The 21,121-nt window shown below is 41.4% G+C and overlaps 1 protein-coding gene across 3 annotated transcripts in view; it reads right to left on the minus strand.

The window, feature by feature from the left end:
* The window catches only part of zfhx4 (zinc finger homeobox 4), a 79,965-nt gene that overhangs the window by 5,296 nt on the left and 53,548 nt on the right, over positions 1–21,121 (minus strand). For all 3 annotated transcript variants that reach the window (XM_064333174.1, XM_064333176.1, XM_064333175.1), the window contains exons 5-9: positions 11,935–12,051; positions 6,635–6,768; positions 5,861–6,061; positions 5,163–5,286; positions 1–4,686 (exon numbers count right to left, since the gene is read on the minus strand). The exon at positions 1–4,686 is cut by the window's left edge and continues 546 nt beyond it. In XM_064333174.1, coding sequence (XP_064189244.1) covers positions 1–4,686; positions 5,163–5,286; positions 5,861–6,061; positions 6,635–6,768; positions 11,935–12,051 — 5,262 coding nt within the window. The remainder of the gene's footprint in view (positions 4,687–5,162; positions 5,287–5,860; positions 6,062–6,634; positions 6,769–11,934; positions 12,052–21,121) is intronic.

Below are 21,121 nucleotides of genomic sequence, written 5' to 3' on the forward strand. Positions count from 1 at the left end.
GAACTTTCAGTTGCAGGTTGCTCATCTGGGTCCTGAAACGTTTGTGCCCTGGTCTCTCTCCACTGCCTTTTCCAGATTTGAAGGGATTGCTACCTCCAAAAGGGCTGGGAGAGCTTGGATCGGCTAAGCTTGAGGTCTCACTTCGATCTGCACTCTCATCTAGGTCATCCTCGCGCATGGAAAAATACTGCTCGCTACCGTCTTTGCTGTAACTCAAAGAGGGACTCACAAGGCCGAACCTTTCTTCACAGGCTTCTGAGTTTAGAGTGAGATTCATTTTGCTTTCACCCAGCTTTTCACCTCCATTTCCTGTTTGGCTCTCTCCTTCATTATTTCCCTCATCACCGGTTGTTGCGTCACTTATAGCTGTGTTGATGGATGAGGTCTCATCAAAATCTGTCTTGTTTAAGTCATAAGAAACCTCTGCAGAATTAATATTAAGCCCTTCAGTTTCATCACTGTTTTCTGCCTTTAAGGATGAAGGGCTCAAGAAGTTTTTTAGCGGTGACTCAGATAGTTTGATTGGAGTTGAGGTTGCAGCTGGCAGCTCATACTCACTCAGCTCTGTTTTAATGGGCAGCTGTGGATACTCAAAGAAATTGTACTTGTTTGGACTCTCTGCACCATCATCTTGTGGCATCATGGGGCTAGGGGGCAGGCTAAAACCTGCCTGTTTTGCTTCATGCCAGTGTCTGGAGCGTATGTGGCTATCAAGTGCTGACTTTGCTTTGAAGAGTGCCCTGCAAAAAGGGCACTTTTTGTGAGACTGGGCAGGCCCTAGAGCTCGGAATTGTCCCTTTCTCTCTCTGGCACGGGTGTTCTGAAACCAGACTTGCACCACCCTCTTCTTTAAGCCGACTTCCCGTGCAATGTGATCCAACATTTTCCTAGTTGGGTTTGAATCCAGTAGATACTTGTCATACAGGATCTCTAATTGCTCTGGTGTGATGGTTGTCCTGAGGCGCTTGTCCCTATGTTGGTCTTCGCCGCTGTTTCCACCATCTTTATCATTGGAACTGTTCTCTTCTTTATCATCCAATTTACGTTTCAAGGAACTAGAGCCTGAACCAGGAGGTGTAGATAAGGATGAGCTGCTCTGTGTAGGCATCTGGGAGAGGGCACCAGCAAGCAACTGCCCAGTCATGAGAGGATTGTTTGGATCAAAGATCATGTAGGGCATATCCAGGGGTCTTTCTAAGAACTGTGAATGGAGGAATTGGTTCTGGGCTGCCAGGAAGTGCATATGTTGGTGCTCCTGCCACAGTTCTACAGTTGGGAAGGCAATCTTACACTGGTCACACTGATACTGTAGCATCTGAGGAGGTAGGCTGTTTGTCAGAGAGGAGAGGGCAATAGAAAGAGGGCTAGATGGGACAGCTGCTGACTGGGGCTGAGAGTGAGGTCTAGTCATCGGTGGTTGGGGGGCTTTTTGTAGTGGTGGTTGCGGAGTTGAAGCCTTGGAAGGTCTTGGCTCTGACAAGGCCTTTGCCACTTGAGAGGGAATATTCTCAGCTAGCTTTGGTTTATCAGTGGTAACGTCAGGTTTTGGTGAGATCTTTCCCATATCAGGTCGAGGCGAAGGCATTAAAGGAGAGCTTGACCCAGAACTGGTAGCAGTTACATGGTGATGTTTTGATAAATCTGTGGGGCCTAAGCTCTTTGGCAGGCTCTGGTCACTGGCATCTATATATTCCTCAGATTGGATGTCATCATTCCCATCATCATCTTCGTCTTTGTAACACTGCTTCTTCTGGTGAGTAATGAGATCAAATATGCGAGGGAAAACAACACTGCATTTTTTACATTGATACTGCATATTGCTGGTCCTAATGTAGCGCTCATTAGTCAGCTCCTTTTTCTCACTGTCTTTAGCATCTGCCTGATTCTCATAACTCTTTCGTGCCTTCTGGCGAGCATTTTGGAACCAGACAACAATCACACGAGTTGGAAGGTTGAGAACAGTGGAGAGCTGCTCTATTTCATCATCCTTAGGGTACGCATTGGTATCAAAGAAATCTTGCAGCACTCTCAGCTGATAGTCAGTGAAGCGAGTCCTAGACGACCTCTTGTTCATGGTGGCATCTGTTCTGTAGTACTCCAGCGTACTGAACTGAGACTCTATTCTGATATCCTCCAATGTAGTGATGGGTGGAATGCTAAAGTTATACGGGGAATCCTTGCTCCGCTGCCTTTCTTTAAAGAGCGTGTTTCGGAACCAGTGTTTGATGACTTTCTGAGGAAGGCCCGACTTGTCTGCCATTTCCTGGATCTGCTCTTCATTTGGAGAGTTGTTTATATCAAAGTATGCCCGAAGGATTTTCAACTGATCATCAGTGATTCGAGTGCGTGGACGCTTGAACTGCGACTGTCGGAGGAAGTTTGGATCCAGTCCCAGTTGCTGCTGACAAAGCTGTGTGAGATCTGATGATAAAGAATCCATTGTGGGCAGCTGTAGAGCGAGCTGGGGAGGCAGCCCTGGGTGCTGTACGGACTGCATCATCAGTGGCGGGAAGAGAGGGAGGTCCAATGATACAGGCAGCTGGACTTGAGGAGGTGCAGAGGGAGGTGGAGGTGGTGGTGGAGGAGGTGGCGGGGGCGGAGGAGCCTGCAGAGGTGCTGGAGAAGGTGTTGTAGCCTTGCTTACAGAAGTCGTGGTCGTCTGGGGTGGTGGAGGTGGAGGTGGGGGTGGTGGTGGCGGGGGTGGAGGAGTTTCTGGAGATGAGGGATTTATAGGATACAGCTTGTCATAAGCCTCTCTGTACTGCTGCGCAAACTTTTCTAACTCCCCGTATGGGAAGAACTGTCCATGCACATGTTCTTGGTGACTTTTGAGGATGAGCATGTTGGAGAAGAGTTTTGCACACATTCCACACTCAAGTTTATCACTTATCTCTTCCTCTCCGGTTCGATTCTTCTTCTGGCTCTTTTGCCTGTTCTCGTTGTATTGGATGACCAGTTCAAAGCCAAAGTTTTCCAGCAGGGCTTTGGCAGCATTACCCCTTGCACCTGACACAATGCGAGGTGGCGGGAGAAGAGGTTCTGAAAGTTTAGATTTCTTGAATTCTTTGTCCCTTGTGCTGTCGCCCTCATTTAAATACTCCTGCTTGGACTTAGTTTCCTGTTTCTCCAAATGCTCTTCAGCCTCCTTGGACATCTGAATCTCTGGGCCTGTCATGCTGCTTTGTTCCATTCTGGGCTTGCTTGCCTGTTGCTGTGTTTTCTGCTGCATTTGAGACTGGGATGCTTGCTGCTGCTGGGCCTGCTGCTGAGAGAGCTGGAGCTGCTGCTGTCCCAACTGGTGCTGCTGCTGCATCTGCTGCTTCAGGTCTTCCAGAAAGGAACCTGTCATTCCAGGCATTCCGAATGCTGCAGAGTGCAGGGCCAGCTCAGGACTGAGGTTGAACTCAGTGCCAGGAATGTAGAAGGGGAAGAGGAACTGGGGTTGTTGGAACTGCAGCAGGGCCTCAGGCGTCATTGGAAAGTGAGGAAAGAATGCCGGGTTCAAAAACTGCGGCTGAAAGAAAGCGGCCTGCTGCTGGAGCTCATGCTGTAGCTGCATCTGAAGCTGTGCTGGTGACTGGGGAGGTTGGTGGGTGGGCTGAACAGAAATGTGATCAGTAGCTTGCTTTTTGTTGATTTCTTTGGCATCTACATTGTTTTCTTTACTCACTGACACTGGTAAGCTTGCAGGCTCTACATTTCCTTGACTAACAGAAACTGGGCTGTTAGCAGGTGCCATTCCACTGTTTCCACTTGCAGTACTGCTGCTTGTCTCCATTTTGGCAGTTCTGGCTTTTGTCTGGTGGAGCACAGACCTCATGTGGATTTCCAGGGTTGAACTTTGGCTGTAAGCAACATTACAAATATTGCATTTATATGGTTTGTTATCAATGTTGTTGTTGGTCTCCTGGGGAACTGGGCTTGAGGCCTCCTGAAGAACTTTCTTCAGCTTGTGTAAGTGTGAAACTGAATTGTAATGCACCAAGAGAATGTTCTTCTGGGTGAAGGATTCCTTACACACTGTGCATTTGTATGGACGGGAGGGGTCTAAAAATTTCTCCATGGTGAAATTTGGGCCTTTCCTGAACGGTAAAGTCCGCTTTGGTTCGGAGCCCATCTCGTCCAGCAGAGAGCTGCAGTCACTCCCAGTGGGGCTAGCCTTCCCTTCCTGGTCCAGGTCTTCGTCCTTGTCCATCTCCTGCTCGAAGGCCTGCGCCTCTTCATACGCCCTGGCCTCACTCTCGGAGCAGAAGTCCCCATTGATGGGGAAGCTTCCACAGAGCTGCTGCACCTCTGCCTCGCTCAGCTCCGGATGGCCAATTTCCAAGTGTTTCTTGAGGGCGAGGAATGTACGGAAGCTGCGCTGGCACAGGCTGCACATGGTGGCCGCCCGGATGGCATGGTACTGGGAATGTATCTGAAGCTTCTGCATAGTCTTGAAAGCCAGGCTGCAGTGGTTGCAGCGGTACTTGTAGACGTGGCGATCAGAGACGGAGAGTTGCTGCCGTTTTTGCAGCTCACTCAGGTGCTCCTGCAGGGAGTCTGGGTTCTTCAGCTCCTGGCCATAACTCTTCTTCCAATCAGGGGCTTCTGAAGCTTCCTTCGGTGGCTTGAATTCCTCGTTCTGAAGCTCCAGCTCACCTTTCTCTTGTGCTGTGCTATTCTTTTCATCATTTGAACTGTCACCTGGAGGAGAATTAAAAGGAAAAAGATTTTTGTTAACACAATCCAGAACATTAAACATGCATGTTCACTCTAGATTCATTTAACAGGGTCACAACATTCTGTATGGCGGCACAATATCTCATACTTTGATACAACCACAAAATGTACAACCAGTCTTGTGTACAGGAAAAAAAAAAAAACAAATACACTTTGTGACTTTTTGTAGTATTATGCAAAAATGTCAGTATTATCATGAAACACAATCTGGACATTACCAACAGTCATGGTATTGAAAGATTAATTAGCATTCTACTAAGTATAATGATAGTTGGACTGGGGTTTTCCATATACTTTTATCAGTTAAACATGTTATGTCACAATCACTGGAAAAAATATAATTTTGGACACACATTAAGTATTTTTTGAAAACAGATTTGCATCCGCACATTAACAGAAGGCTGAGAAAATGAAAAACAGAGAAAAAAAAGATTGTTTACCATGCTGTTTACCAGACCCCTCTGGTGTGACAGTTGACATGTCCATCTGACATGGGACTTTGTCTTGTACAGTTGCAGGTAGTTGCAACATGTTATTGGGCATTATAACATCTGGTCCTGACACCTAAGAAAAAGGCAAAAAAGGCACTTGTTAAAATATAGTGGGGAAAAAAAAAGTTGTTAAGAAAATACTGGTCACTTGCTAAGGATGCTACACTGGTAAATAAAATATGAGAACAAGAATATAAATGCAACTTTTCCTTAAACAAATGCAATCCCAATATGTGTACATGTTTCTACATTAGTAACTAAATCCACCGTTCTAAAAACGGGAACATTTTAAAGAACCACACATAGAAGTAAATTGCTACCAATTTAAAAGACATTTATAAACAGTTGCAAATTCAAATAAATTCAATTATCAACATGAAAATAAATATACAATTGTATGCTCCCTTGATAGTTTATGCCTGAGCTCCAATGCAAAGTTTATTTTCAAAAGCAGCAATAAGGGAATTTCTGGCAAATCCCCACATGAGTAGGCCAAATACACGGGAAATATTTAACAGGGTGGCTCGAAGTTGAGAGTTGGCAGAAGCCCACACTGGACATCAGAGAAGGGGGAGAGCCATAACTGACTTTCATATGGCTTTAAAGATCAAGACTTAAACAGACAGTTAAAACCAGTGTGCACATACAGTCATGAGCAGCTTCTCCACGCAGTCCGGGGCCACGCTGTGGAGGTGGGTTAAGTGGAGCTGGAGGTGGATCTTGTTGCTGAGGACATCTTGACACAGGGGGCATGAGATAACAGGTTGCATGGAATGCTGGGACATGATGTGCAACTGGATGCGGTTTGCGTCCTTGCTACTGTAGTTACAGTATGGGCACTGTTGGACCTGAAAAGATAGCGGTTGGGAAGACATGGTCAATTCATTCACATTACATCCATTAATGCTTGCGGTACAGCAAGCCAGATTAAGAATGCACATTACGGTAGGTATTTAAGGTAAAAGACTTTCCCTGTAACATCAACATTTTAAGCTGAACAAATGAGACTCTGCGAAAATGAAAATAAAGCTGATTTCATGTAATTCACTTAAGTCTTCACTTTTACTAGCAAAACATGATTGGCTGGAAATTCTAATCAGAAGATTACAAATGACAAAGGTGTGCACCCATTCAAGCTTCTGCTTGACCCTCATTACAAGGAGTACTTTTAGATTGGAGCTTCCCATCACCTCTCTTAATGTAATCCATTTCAGAAATTACTCAGACCTGCATCACTTAAGACAAGCTAATACTTCATAATTTAATTTAAAAATACATATTATATAAGGAGATTCCAAAGGGTGGGAGCCAGCCCAGGTATTGTACCTAAGTACGGTAGAGGGGACAAGGTCTCTTCTTCACTGTGGAGTTCTGATTAACCCTTTCTTTCTGCGACTAGAGGCAGAAGCTTGTGTGGTTACCTGCTCATTGCTGGCCATCTTCTCCTCAGCTGATCTCGGTCTCTTGGATGCGGCTTCATTTTCCCTCTCCTGCAGCAGTGACCTCTTCCCCACTGAAGTAGTCCCTAGGGTTTCCTTACCCAGTGTATTAATTCCTGAAAATAAACAGTAGATAGATTTCTTCCACAAGATTCTTTTAACGGACAGGATTTCATCATAAAAACAAAAGGCTGAAGAGTATGTTGGAGCTTTTTATTTATTTGCATGACAGTAAAGCTGTGGAAGAGGATGAAATGCCTCGCATTGATGGATAAAATCATTAAAAGATATGCATGCATTTTAATTTGCAAATATGCAATATCCAAACTGAAATGCTGTAATAAAGAATCTCCACAGACTTTATCATATTAATCTGGTAATGAAGGTCTCCCTCATTCAAGGTAACCTTTCGTTAACTTGAGAGAGTAATCAATAACAGGCATCAATGCTTTTAATACATAGACTCAGATATATTCTTTTCTAGCTCATGGCATAACATTATATGGGGGGAAAATCAACAAAAATATTTATTGCGGACAAACACCATATAACAGCAACACAACACCAAAAACATTATGGAAATAAGAAGTGAGGGAGATTATTGCAATCTTCAATTTCGCACACCATTATACAATGGTAGTAAAAATAAAGTCAGATTTATTGAACACATTTCATTTAATCTTTGGTGATGGAAAATAATTCTACTTCATAAAGCTCTTAGCTTTTAGCTTGAAGACATTCAAAAGAAACAGCATCTTCACAACATTTTACAAGCTTTGCATCTTCACTTTCGGAATGCTACACTGAATGTTTCGCTTTTGCACTGTCATCGGAGAGGACAGAGCACAGGGTCAGTCACAGGGCTGGGGTCAGTGCCTCGCTCATGGGCACTTTGGTAGTGTTTATGGGCACCTCAGAGGGAACAACAGCCGCCCTCCAGTTGCTAGCCTACAACTGCAATGCACCCTGCCATATGTACATACCCACAATAAGTATGAGCATATATACAAACGGAAAACAACAAACATTGAGGCACTCTCTGAATACTTTTACATTTAATGGAGGATTGCTATCACCAAACAACCTTTCAGAATGCTATCATAAATATTTGTGCCCTGTACAGTACATTGGAGGACAGAAGCATTATTATCATTACAGCTGAGCTCAATTCTGGAAATCAGCCCCCAGTTGTATTTAGCAAATGCTGCACAGAGTGATAAATCTTTCATTACCCTCATCCTTAGATACAGACAGAGTGCCCAGCCTTCTCAGCCAATGCAATTTTTCCATTCTCAGAGCTGATGGAACACAAAGGACTCTGGGCCAACTCGCCTTATTCCAATCTGGCCACTCAAGGCAAGATGTCTGCCCTATTCTCATGAATTCAGTGCCACAGAAAAACAATAAAATTCATAGCCATTAAAAAAAAAAATAATAAAAAAAATTGTATTTATCATTATTTTTCACACTACACTCTATTTTATTCAGGGTATATATACTCACAATAAGCACATACTAATACATCTTAATTTTTTTTTTCTTCCTTATTCTACACTAATCATGTGTTGAATCTGAGGTCTGAAATATTACCCTGTCAAGAAACCTGACACACAAGAGTGGAGGAAAAAAGAAACGCACATCTTAGACAAGGGCACAATATAAATTTCCAAGAGCATCAGAGAATTTTCTGCAGCCTCAAATAGCTAGATAATCTCTTTTTTCTCCCGGCTTTGATATCCCGGCAGTGTTGGGGAGGCATGTCACATACATTTCATGACAAACAGAAAACCTCATTTGCCAGCCACCCCAATCTCATCGCCACCAAGCATCATCTGACCTTTTTTTCCCCCCGCTGTTTGTTATGAGTATTTCTAATTTTAACTTTCAATTTTCACCATCTTCCAGTCAATTTGCAACTAAATTATTTCCAGGGTGAGAAGGCGATTGCTGGACAACCGGGTGCAAACACATTTCGCAATGCAATGAAGCTTTGCCATTGATTGCCATCATATTGAATGTAAATGTATAGTCTGGGGGCTAATCTGATTGTGCGTAGAGCACGCGGATTCATCTTTATGATTTATTTTCTCAATCAACCCAGCCGCTGCGTTCGTACACACCCATCGTACACCACAGACAAAAAAAAAAAAAAAAAAAATCCCTCAGTTTAAAAATAACAGCAGCGACCTCTGTGCGTACGAGGCATACAAGTGTGGGGAACAGGACAGTGTCAAGAAAGCTATGTGTGTAGACTTTCCAAGATCAACTGTTTACAATGAACCACGACTGGCTGATCATTTACCGAGCCAAGAACGGAGAGAGCATATTTTCCCCTCTCACCAGTCTGTAATTTTCTTACGAAATGAAAGGGAGTTAATCCAGATATTCTATATTTTCCTTCTGCAGCTTCTGGATTGTAACAAAGGAGCAGCAGAGATGTGAAGGACAGAGGGACTGCCTTTCTTCCTTTCGCAGATTATGTTTAAGGCTCGGCTTCACCCTTAATGATGCTGCCCTTTTTCCTTTGTCCTGGGACACAATGCGGTGCAATGAAGCAATAGATAAAATATTTGTGACACCGTTCGTCTTCCAATGACAAATGCCTTTGAGAAGCAGGACCTTGGTTGATTAGATAAATCAAAAGGTGATTTATGACATTCAAGCCGTTTGCATCACAGGAATGAGACCAGCAGCCACACCACCCATCTTTATTTACAACTGCCAATGACATTTTAAGATCTCACAGTATTCTATTTAAAATTGTAAACAGCTTCAATAACTATATGTTTTGTTCTTTCACAATCTGTATACATTTACACACACACACACACACACATATATATATATATATATATATATATATATATATATGTGCGTGTAATTTATATGTAAATATGCTAAACCATTTTGTTTAGGTCTGTTATTGTATTTTGAAGTCAAACAAGCTACACTAATTAATATAACATAACAGCAGGACATACTATTATAAATCTTATAATATAAGATTTTGATTAATATAGAAGTGGTAGATTTGGATCAATTTAAGGACAGACATTTTCACTCAATAATTTATTTGAAGAAAACATCAATTAAAAAGGAATTGCTCGGTGAAGGCAGGTTGAATTTACTATTCAATTTAGTGGGCTCTGGTCTTCACAGTATGGCTAAGGTTACAGAGACATAAATAAGCCCTTGCCCTGGAAGGCTTCCTGTATCTTTGGTGATTTACAGGGATGCTGGTTTAGGTTACGCATTAGTGTGTCCTGCAGTTCAACTGATAACATTTGAGCGTCACATTTTGAACTCTAAACTCCATGAAGGTTCGGAGAGTTCCAAAGCCTTAGATACAATATATCACAACAAACATTGTCCTTAAATGTATTACTTTTGGTATGCTATATTTGGCAAACTCACTAAGATGTACAGTATGCATTAATTAACCTCAAAACAGATTTCATGGCTGTAGGCCTATAATTAAATATGCTAATACTTTTACATTTTTAATGGAATGTTTATAAAAAGTCAGAAGTTGACTGAGGCTAATTTCTAATCTAGTAAATTTGTGGACACATGCAAACAATGCTTCAAAGAGGAGCTTTAATTTTAAATATTCAATATTTGATCTAGTCTGCATGCATTACATTTCATTTCACTTATCTGCATTATTTAAATTATACAAGAAATTAAAACGTAAAATTAGGTTTTATGAACAATGGCTAATTTCCCTGCTAATTTCAGTCAAGTCTGATGGCAATTTTCTTTGCAATAATGACAGTTAATTTTCATCTATGCTTGTGTTTACAGTGTTATTAAAAAGTGTTCCCCTAAGCTATTGCAGTGACATGTAACTTCTCTATGGAGCACAACGTAATCTGGAGTTCATCCAGATTAATACATTTGCATGGAAAATGTAATTTGGATTATAAGTAATCTATAGTGACACTAGATTAAAATGACAATGTAAATGAGCCAGGAAGTGCCAGAATTCTAAGGAAAACAGACTCCATTGTAAGCTATTGCTTTGTAAATGACCTGTATAAAATAACAGCCAAACATCCCACAGTATAATTTTTTCTCTACACAGAACTGACTTCTTCCTTTGTCATCCTCATTAGGAATTTAGTTTTGAGGAGGAGAAACAAGTCCTACATTTTTCTGTCATCTTTGTGTGTCCATTATAAGACATGCATACGCCTTTCATATATTTGAGTCATTTACTATACACTCCAAAACAAAAGCTTGCTTAAGTCCCGTGCATGTGTGCAGTATTCATACTTAAATGGTACCCTCATGCATTAAAAGTAAAATGGATATTTCATTAATATATTTAATGTTCACGAGAGACAAAAAAATGGTTTGACTCCAAGCAAGATTTTCACCACAGCACAATGTTAAATGATGCTTCATGTAATACGAATAGCAAATGCATTGACTAGTGGGTTCTTCAGACGACCCTGTCATGGAGATATGGTTAAAAGATAGATGACTACCTAAACTAATAGGCTCCAACCTGTTTCAGCATTTCTTCTGCTTCACTGAATCCAACATTATGTAGCTAGGTATAGCATGCACTAAAAAGATCCAATGTAATATTCATTTTGGCCATAGATTTCCATCTCATACATAAAAAGCATGTACTGTATGAATTCCTATTTGCCAAATCAAATACAACAAAAGCCTGAGGTATCTGAACCAGATGCTAGCTCAAGGGTTGTTTTCTGAGCTTTTCGCTGGTCTATTTTTTATAGATTGTTGCCCTTGTTAATATGTTACCCCTTACAAATATATGCAGATTCTTGGTTTTAATAAATTGAGAAGAATGTGTTCTGAAGGGATAGCTGCCTAAGGTCTTATAAGCAGAAGATGAGAAAAAAGAATGAAGAAAAACCAATTTAAGGGTTACAAGGGTGCAGTGCTATATTAGAAAAAAAATATACATGAGTGGTATCTAATCCTACGCTTACGCAAAATTAATATGTCATCAGTGGAATCACAAGTACGGCAAAGATTAATGAAAGGCGCTTAAAAATTACAAGCACGCAAACTGATTTGATTAAAAAATAATCTCACTGGTCATTCTGTAATATTCTTCAACTTATCCGCATCTACGCTGTCAGACGGTTATGATTAAAATTGGGTCAATGGGAGGCTACTGACGGTATTCGCATGCAACACACACATGCAGTCATTATTAACAAGACCGTCCAGACAGGTTTAAGATGGAAGAGCAGGAGGCAGCGAGGGGAGAGGGGAACCGAACAGCCCAAACTCGACTGCCTTACTGGATTCTCTCTCAGCCTTCTTTCCTTCTTTGCTGTCCTTCTCGCTCGGGTCTCTGTCCTCGGCCGCAGCCAGAGTTGCAGTCCTAGGGGGTCCCTCTGTGTCTTCGCCCGGCTCTTCTGCAAATGAGCACATGGGGAAGATTCTGTTACCCACACTGAACTCAGCCTTCTGCTTCAATTCCACTAAAATGGACACTTCACACAATCAGGGTCCGGCTGCTCTGCGCATTCAATGGTCAATTGGACAAACAACACTAAATTCGAGTTTCTTTAAAAAAAAAAAAAAAAAAGAAAAGAAGAAAGACAAACATTTTGGCAGGTTCTCACTGCTGATTTGTCTTTATTCGCCTTTTGTAAAATAATGACTGCTCCAATTACAGTTATTACATGTGGACAGATTTGAGGAAACCCTCAAAAACAGGGGGAAGGGAGAGGGTTAAAACTTTCGCTCTATATGGGGTACTCTCCGTGACGGTGAAAGCAGAGCTCTCTTCCGGCAGCCACATCACACACACACACCTCTCCAGATTGTTAGCACCAGACAGATTACATGGAAACCTTTGTGGTGGCTCACCCCTTGTTTAATAATTCTGTGTATCTTAGCTATGCTGCGAGTGGATTAATCTGTTTATGCTGTTAGCTGCTAGGTCGGGGCTGCGCCGCGCTAATCCCTGAAAGGCCCAGTGTTCCCTTTCATCCTGTGATCATTTGTCTCTCACTGCGCTGATGTCACATTTTAATGAATTTTTAGCAGTCTGAGTAATGCCAGATAACCAGGCTCACAGCTCCTGCAGCACCACATGCTGCTTCCATTGCATTGCAAAAAATCATATATATATATGTGTGTGTGTGTGTGTGAGCATGTGTGTGTATGTATATGTGTGTGTGTATATATATATATACATATATATATATAGGTAATGTATGTATATCATTTTTTGAGACAGAGACCTGCAAGGAATTAAATAAATTAGGGGATGCAGAGAAAATGGCATTCAAAGCGCTGTGCTCATCAATTTTATAAAGCCTTAATAACCATATAAATTGACCACGAGGTGGCAAAAAGGTCAGAGACCCATTTGCATACAATCACTCAAGTCATTGTTTGGTAAGCAGTGGCCCCGCTCCTAGGAACATGATATAATTAACCCTTTCAAATTCCGCGCACAGCACTGGCGCCGACATTTTAAGTGCAACACATTAAGTGGAAATTATATACAGCATGAAATTTTCATGGCAGATGCTGGGAGTGATTGAAAGGAAAAATTGTGCTGCACTCTAGTCCTGATGTTTTATTAATAATATTCTGACAACGGGATGAAATATCCCCTGTCACTGCCGGCAGCTGTGTGCAAAAATTGCAATTTTGGCGCTTCTGCAACATCAGTGTATTCTAATTCCCGCAACAAAGGTAAAGTGTGTGTGTGTGTGTGTGTGTGTCTGTGTGTGTGTGTGTCTGTGTGTGTGTGTGTGTGTTTGTGTGAGTGTTAGCACTGGGGAGGGTAGTAGCTTTTAAGATGTACATACTGCACACTGGTATAGCATTCTTGTTCACACAAAGACACGCAAGCAGCACAAATTGAACTGCTTGTTTGAAAAGAAAGTATGTCTATTGCCTCCTTTCTTCTGCAATATCAGATAGCTATAAAAACAGCATAAACAGCAAGGTCATGATCACAACACAGTCTTAGAAGAAAAGGGCTTTGTCTCTTCCTCTGCACGTCTCTCTCTCCCTCTCCCTCTCCCTCTCCTCCCCCATCCCCCACCCCGCCGAATCGCAACTAAAAATCAGACGAAAAAAAAAAAATACAAAATGCTGTGGAAAAGAGGAGGGGTGTTGACTTGTTTTTTTAAGCCCTGTCGCTCCTGATTGTGAGGCAGGGAAGAGGAGAGCCAGAGCTCCCCACTGCTTTAGGCAGATGAGCATGCACTTGTAAGGGTGACTGAAGAGCATGGCTGGACACACCAGGACCCCGTGATCAGCACCAGATTGGGCCAGGTCAATGGCACGCACGTGTGCATGCATACACACCCCCCCCCCCCCCACCCCACATACACACACACACACACACTCTCACAGAACGTCCATTGCGTTACACCCAAGGGGGGTACAGTACAGCCCACGGCAACACCCCTGCTTAAACCCCCTTCCCCCCCTTCCCCTTTGGTCCTTGGCCCCCTTCCTTTCTTCTTCTTTCTCTCTCATCTTCTAGAATCGCCAGCACTGTTCCGTCAGCTGGATTTACTGACCCATTCCCCTCGGCTGGGAAATGAAGTGTCAAAGTACTACTGAGTGTCTTTACCTCCAGGGGGCATAAAATTTTTAAGGCTATCGTGGAATGCATTAATAAACTATGGTGTGTCAAGCAAAAGAAAAAGGCAAATTATGAAGGTAGTAAAAAGAGCAGCTATCATCTGGGTCTCATCAGACAGATTTTTTTTTTTTTTTTTTTTGGTAGGGTGTTCTTCAGCTTTCCCAGTATGCACTTCAAGAGAGAGGGAGAGAGAGAGAGAAATTCCCAGACATGCTTTCCTATACATCATCAGGGTGTCTGCCCTCAGTGTGACCCTGGCAACAGTTTGAGTAATCTGAATGCAAAGGAAAGGCTGCGTGTCAGCAAGAGGGGGGAAAAGAGTGCAGCGTAGACTTTAGCCATCAACTTAATCGCTAACAGCAGGACTGAGGATGCAACTTCAGGCCCGAACCTAACCACAAACAAATAATCCTGGGAGGTCAGACTGCCCCTTCGTAAGCGATGTTCCCCAAACCGGACCGACGGCCTTTGATGTGAGACAGTCATAACATTAAAGCAGAGCAGGGCTGGCATTTTGACTGGGGAAGGTGAAAGCTATTTAAGGCCAATTACCCCCTGGGTTACATAAAAGGACTCTGCAGCGGTCTGAATCACACAGCAAAACACACCCAGGGCTAAAATTAAAACAAAGGACACAAGACAAATAAAAACCACAACAAACCAAAAAAAAACATGTTTTGATAGATTTACAATATGTTTTCTATAGTCCAAATTGAGAATATATATTTTTTCTCTGTTTTAAGGAGCTCTGTATGAAAAAGACATGTTCACAGTTCTGCAGGGAGGAGGAAAATCATACTTCCTTTTCATTAAAAAGCTGGGCCTGTCCTTTTGTGACAGTTAATGTCTGACCTAAGGACCGGGCTAGCATGTTCCCCACGGGTACAATAATGGCTTGAGCGGGTCATTATCTGTCCAGTGAAAGACTGACCCATTCTGTCTTACGGTGGGAACATATTGGCAAAGAAACATTAGTATGTATTCAAATTTCATAGCTAATTTCTTCTGTAAAACAGCAGTGTGGTTCACTAATGCAGAAAAGTGTTTTCTTTCTTTTTTCTTTCTTTTAAACTACTGACAGCAACATAAATAAAACTAATGACAAATCTGTATTAATCTAAAATTCAAACAATGAATCGATCAATCCCTCAAGAGTTGCTCCCCTAAACTAGACTGGTAGTATTGTAACTACTACTGCCTCTACAAGTATTCCTATTCCAACATTGACTACCATAACCACAAAACTAGCTAGCCTCAAACAGTTAAGGTGAGAAAAATGTCAGTTTCTTCCAAATCCCTGATTCTCGAGTTACCACGGGAACCCAGGAGCTGATTTTCTCTGTGATGCAGGCCTCCATAACCTCGTGTTTTTAATTTTGCCGTCTGATTCTGAAGAATCTTTGAAACCCTATCCCGTGCTCTACTTAGTTAAGGGCCAGTTGTAATACTTTCAGGATAATAACCTTTACTGACTTGCTGAGCCTCCACTCCCTTACTCCCCCCCACCCCCCAGCCAATTTTTTCTCAGTCCCTCTTTTTCCAAATTTCAGCGTATTTAACAAGCATTTAGATCTTAACCAGATGCTGTTAATGTACCATGTCTAAAATACTAAACATCAACCCAGAGAAGCGGGCCTCATTTCCAACGCAGCTAAGCCTGGGAGTGGCAGACACTAAACCAGGGATACACAACCATATTCTACATATTCATTTTCTGCAGGGATTGCTGAGGAGATGTCCAAGTACCTTAGCATTAACCTATATTATACAGCACTAAGTAGAAAGGATTATTAGTGAAAATGTTCCAAGGGCTTCACTAATATTTCAAAATCCTAATTCCAAGAATAAAGCCTTTGTGAAGGATAGTTTGATGTACATTTTCTAATATGATATTTCGACACAAACACCCTGCTTTTCAAAACACTGCTGGTGGAAATACTAAACCAATGAATAATGGCTGTTCTGGGATAGCTCTGTGCCACGCATTCTTCTCACATGGAATTCTGCAAGTCTTCCTTTGTTTTTTCCTTAATCGGAGGAAAAAAACCATGGAAAGACACACATTCCCAACAATGAAGCATTGATAAAAGACAGAGTTCTCCAAGCTTTCTTCAATTAATGCTTCATTTCATCAGCAGTGGCGATCCCTCTGAACAAAGCAGCACTGTGTATGGGGCTTCCAGTCAGGTGACAAGGCTTCCATTTAGCGCTATATTAATATATCATATATACTGACAATAATGGCTTGTCTTACCATGACAATAATACATCAAGCATTAAAAGCAGATGTATATGCTGTTCACTTCAATGTACAAAGTAAAAATGCATCGACTCCAGTAGCAACATGTTCACTTCCTGTAAATACAACAGACATACCATTGGCCTTGGTGTTATTGTACTGTGCATTTACAAAGCTACAGATATAATTTTGTTTACAGAACTGCACAGAATTTTGTCTCCTGGTTATATATTTAAAGAAAAGACTCTACAGAATAGGTGTGTTGAATGCAGACAGTGTAAAGGGACTGTTTTTGGTTACAGACAGAAAAAATATAAACACACATATACACAACACACACACACACACACACACACACACACACAACACAACACAACACGCTCACATTATATCACCGGGACACTGGTAATAAATTGATAATCAATGTAACCTAAAGGGGCATACTGTATGAAGAACCCACAACAGCGCAGTGCTTGCTTGACATGGCTACGTAAATATGTTTTACTCTTCCAGATGCCACATGTGCTGTGCTTACTTTCAATTTTCTATAAAAATGTTAAATGTTAAACCAATTGTATGTAACAAGAGCATTTCCTTTTCATGCTGAGGTACATCTGAGCAAATGACTGAATAACTACTACCTTGGGCAACCTTTGAAGAGGAACCATATGAAGGGAACTACAGAAAAAAAAAAAAAATCACAATTTCCACTCAGCTCGGCAACTGTACTTGAAATTAGATTGCAAACGTTTATGAGGACATTTTAAGAGTAAAGCTCAGCGGTAAAATAACCAGCCCAGCCTACACATGGCTATGAAAATATCTCTGGCAGCCTGCATCTGGTCTGATGAACACAGCCGACAGGCAGCAAACACTTTGGCACCGAAGCCCTTATTCATTCGACAACCAAGTCCTTCATACAGTACACACATTGCCAGCGGTGGGGATGCCACATGAGCTGTTACTGTTACGAAACAAAACAAACACACAAAACCTCCAAGTTAAATGCTTGTATCAGCACTGGGGCACATAGTCACTTGGCATATTCATACACCCCCCCAACCCTTATTTTTTGACTTTCTGTCAACTTCCTTTATTGTCTTATAGCCTTAATGTATAATGTATCCACCTTTTCAATATAAATAAACACGATGAGGATTAAAGCTTTTATTTCTGCTTCACAAACAGAAAATTCACTGTCTTAACTTTTATATTATTTTTTTAAACCATAGGCATGAGAGCGTATTTCCATTTAAAGGCTCCTAACAGCAAATGTAATGCTTTGAAAATACTTCTTCAAAGCCCCCTTAGTGAAAACCACAAGACACCTGCCTCTTACATGACTTCTATATTGCATTTGAGCAGTTCTAATCACCCAGGGCATTCAAACAAAAATGACATAGTCAGCAGGCACCATAGAAGGATTTATTCCATATTTTAAAATAATTTAAACAGATTCCTGTCCATCCCACCCCATTTAAAAAAATATATGTCATTCAGCGTCCAATATTTATTTGGCTGATTATAAACATCTGTCCGGGTAACCATTTCATCTGCACAGAAGCGCAAAGGGGAGGAAATTTCACACACATCCTCCAAACATGACCTGTGCTTGGACAGAAAACAGTTTTCCCACTCACTGCTCAGCTTCCTGTCTGTGACTTCTACAAAGCACTGGAGGCCAGGGTTAATGGCCTTTCCAATCTCTGTGATAAGAATTCATTTTGTTCTATTACCAGCAGTTATCGGAGGAGCCTGCTGCATCACTTCAGCGGGGTTCAATCAATGAGAGGACCTAATGAAGTAACCAGCTGTAGCTCCATTTCCCTGGTCAACTCTATCAGACAAATAAGATCTATCTGTCACATCTCAAGGCCTCTTCTGGAGACAGAGGTCTCACATGTGAAACCCATATGCACATGAAGCTGAGGAGACCAAATCTCACTATTTTCATGTTTTTACAGCCCAGTTTCTTGTTTTCTTTCTCGTTGCTCATATTAAAAATATATAAACCAAGGCAAATGACATCAGAAAACAGACTAAAATGGCTTCCAGTGTGAGGACAGTCATGCTGCAGTAAAATTCTCTGAAATACTTATTGAAACAGAGGAAGCGGCAGCATTTGCAGGTATCCGTCACATACTGTTCCCTGCTGAGGTTTTCTACAGCAGGGGGGGTCCCCATTTAAAACACAATGCTAACACGCTTTAATCCTAGAATGATTAACAGGCAGAAAAATCCAATAGTCATTTGAAAAATAAATATAATTACAATAATATTTCCACTTTCCTGTCAACTGTACCATTATAATAACAGAGCTTAGGTTTCCTCAGCACAAACTTGGGTGACATCATTTGGGAGAACAAAAACAAAGTCTTCCGCCCTACAAGAAATGTGGACAGCATAAATACTCTACTTTTTTTTTTTGAAGGGGTGGGGCTGCCCAATGGAAAACAAATCACTTTTACTGCGGTCCTCCTTGATAACAGAACAAGAATTTCACACCCAGTAATGCAAAACCGTAGTATTACTTTGTTTTTACCCACGTAGTCTGTGAAAAACATTTCTTCTTCCTACCTTTAATATTACTGTTATATTAACCAACCGAAGTGCTTGACTTAGATCTGCTTTAATTTTTATTCCAATACAATTTTCACAGTTTCACAAGCTGCAAGTAGTCGCTTTGCACCGATTCTGCCCTTAAAATCACAAAACGTTTTTTTTTCGGCCGAGACCTGTAGTACAGTAAGTCAAAGGGAGGATAGCACATGAGATAGCATATGTACAGAGGGAGGATCAGGAGAGTGTCTGTTCCTCCAGCTTCATAAAAACATGGAAAAATGACTGTTTGATTACTTATAAACAATGTCATATGGGCTACAATATCTCCTAACAGACTCTGACAAAGGAGTGCCAGCAGACATATGTTTTGTATAAATATGATTATTCTGACAGAAACAGTCCAGAGGAAAGGCTCCTGTGCCAGTTATCTGTATGAACCCAAACTTAGAGGCACTACACTACGTCTCCCTCCCAGTCAGTACAAAGCATCGATCTAGATGTAAAACTGGTATAAACTTGTAGCCACACCTGTGACAGTTGTATCAGACGGGACCTTAATATGCAAGCATTCTGCCAGTTACTGAGCCTTAAAATGACTGAACTATTTAAATCTTCTTGATTTAAATAATTGTGTTGAGTAAATGCACTGTAATCAAAGTTAAATATTACCTGAAAAATATTTTTTGCCTGTTATTTCATTCCCGTTTAAATTAATCGCATATAATATTAGTTATCATCTTTGCAATGCTAAAAAAATATAGCAAAATATAAATACATACTTTATCTGAAGTAAATAAAATAGGTTTTGTACTACCGTATATTTCTCTATATCGAAATGGCAACAAAGTATCCCACAAAATACATGTATGTAGTCTGTCCCTCAGTTAAATTAGAGACAAAGACACTGCTGCTAGGCATTCTGGCAGCCACTGTCAATTTTTATACATTGCCCTGTGTGGACTATTGATCACATTTTAAACAAAGTTGTTACAAAAAAAAGGGGGTAAAACGGGAAGAGGGTAAATGTTAACAATTTCAGTAGAAAAAGAAGATCGATATTTAAATGACTCTCCTCATTGATTTAAAATTAACTTTCAATTAAGAGATCCATTGGACTTTTAACTGCGACACTTATCCATTCAGGAGAAAATAAAGGAACATTTATTGATACGCTTAAACAGCAGCGGCTGTTTACGCATCGATTCGGCCATTTGCACGGGCATTGGTATGCACCAGGTTTTCATTCACACTCTGTGGACATGCTTGCTCAAAGCTTGCGGCTGGAGGCTGGGTTAGGAAGAGAACCCAGCAAATAAATATATAAATTAGGCTCCCAACTCAATGACCGGACCCGAGGAGATTAACCTTTTTTCCTGAGGTAAGTCAAAGGCACGTTATCTGCGGAACTGGTCGGGGTCTGTAATTACATGAGCTGTGTCTGTAGCCAATCGACTTTAAACTTGAGCGCTGTGTCGGCAATACATAGGGGACTGATCTCCCCACTGACCTAATCAGGTAGTAGACACCTTTTGTTTTTGGAGCTCATTGATGGATGAAATCTTTATCTGCGATATTGATCAGCTGGGACCCTAAACTGTCTATCTTGGCTACTGGAAGCTCTAACAAGATTGCCAACTGGAGTATATCAGTTAACATTTAATCAATGACAGCTTAAGACACAGATGCTTTAAAAAGGCCGTGTGTTTTCCTCCTGCTCACAACGATTAGGGGTGGATTGTTCAGAATTTATCATCCACCTTAAGAGCTGGGTGGGTGGGCGGACCAGGAGCAGTGTTTTGTGGAGCCGGGGTGTCAAAGTTAAAATGTGCATATGCAGGACGGCACCCGCTAGGTACACACACGCCAAAATCAATCAGCCAAAGACGGCTTAAAAAAAAAAAATGAAAGCAAACTCTCATCTCTGACCACTATCTAACTGACGTCCAGGAATCAAAATGAAGATTGCTAGTCCATATACAGGGAGGTGTTGAAGGGGGATGATGAAGGGGGGAGAAAAGCAAAGAAAATAAAAAAAAATGCAGCATTCTAGTGAATGTATTTTTGCCGCTCT

This window comes from Anguilla rostrata, chromosome 4 (genome assembly GCF_018555375.3).
Source record: "Anguilla rostrata isolate EN2019 chromosome 4, ASM1855537v3, whole genome shotgun sequence".
NCBI lineage: Eukaryota > Metazoa > Chordata > Actinopteri > Anguilliformes > Anguillidae > Anguilla > Anguilla rostrata.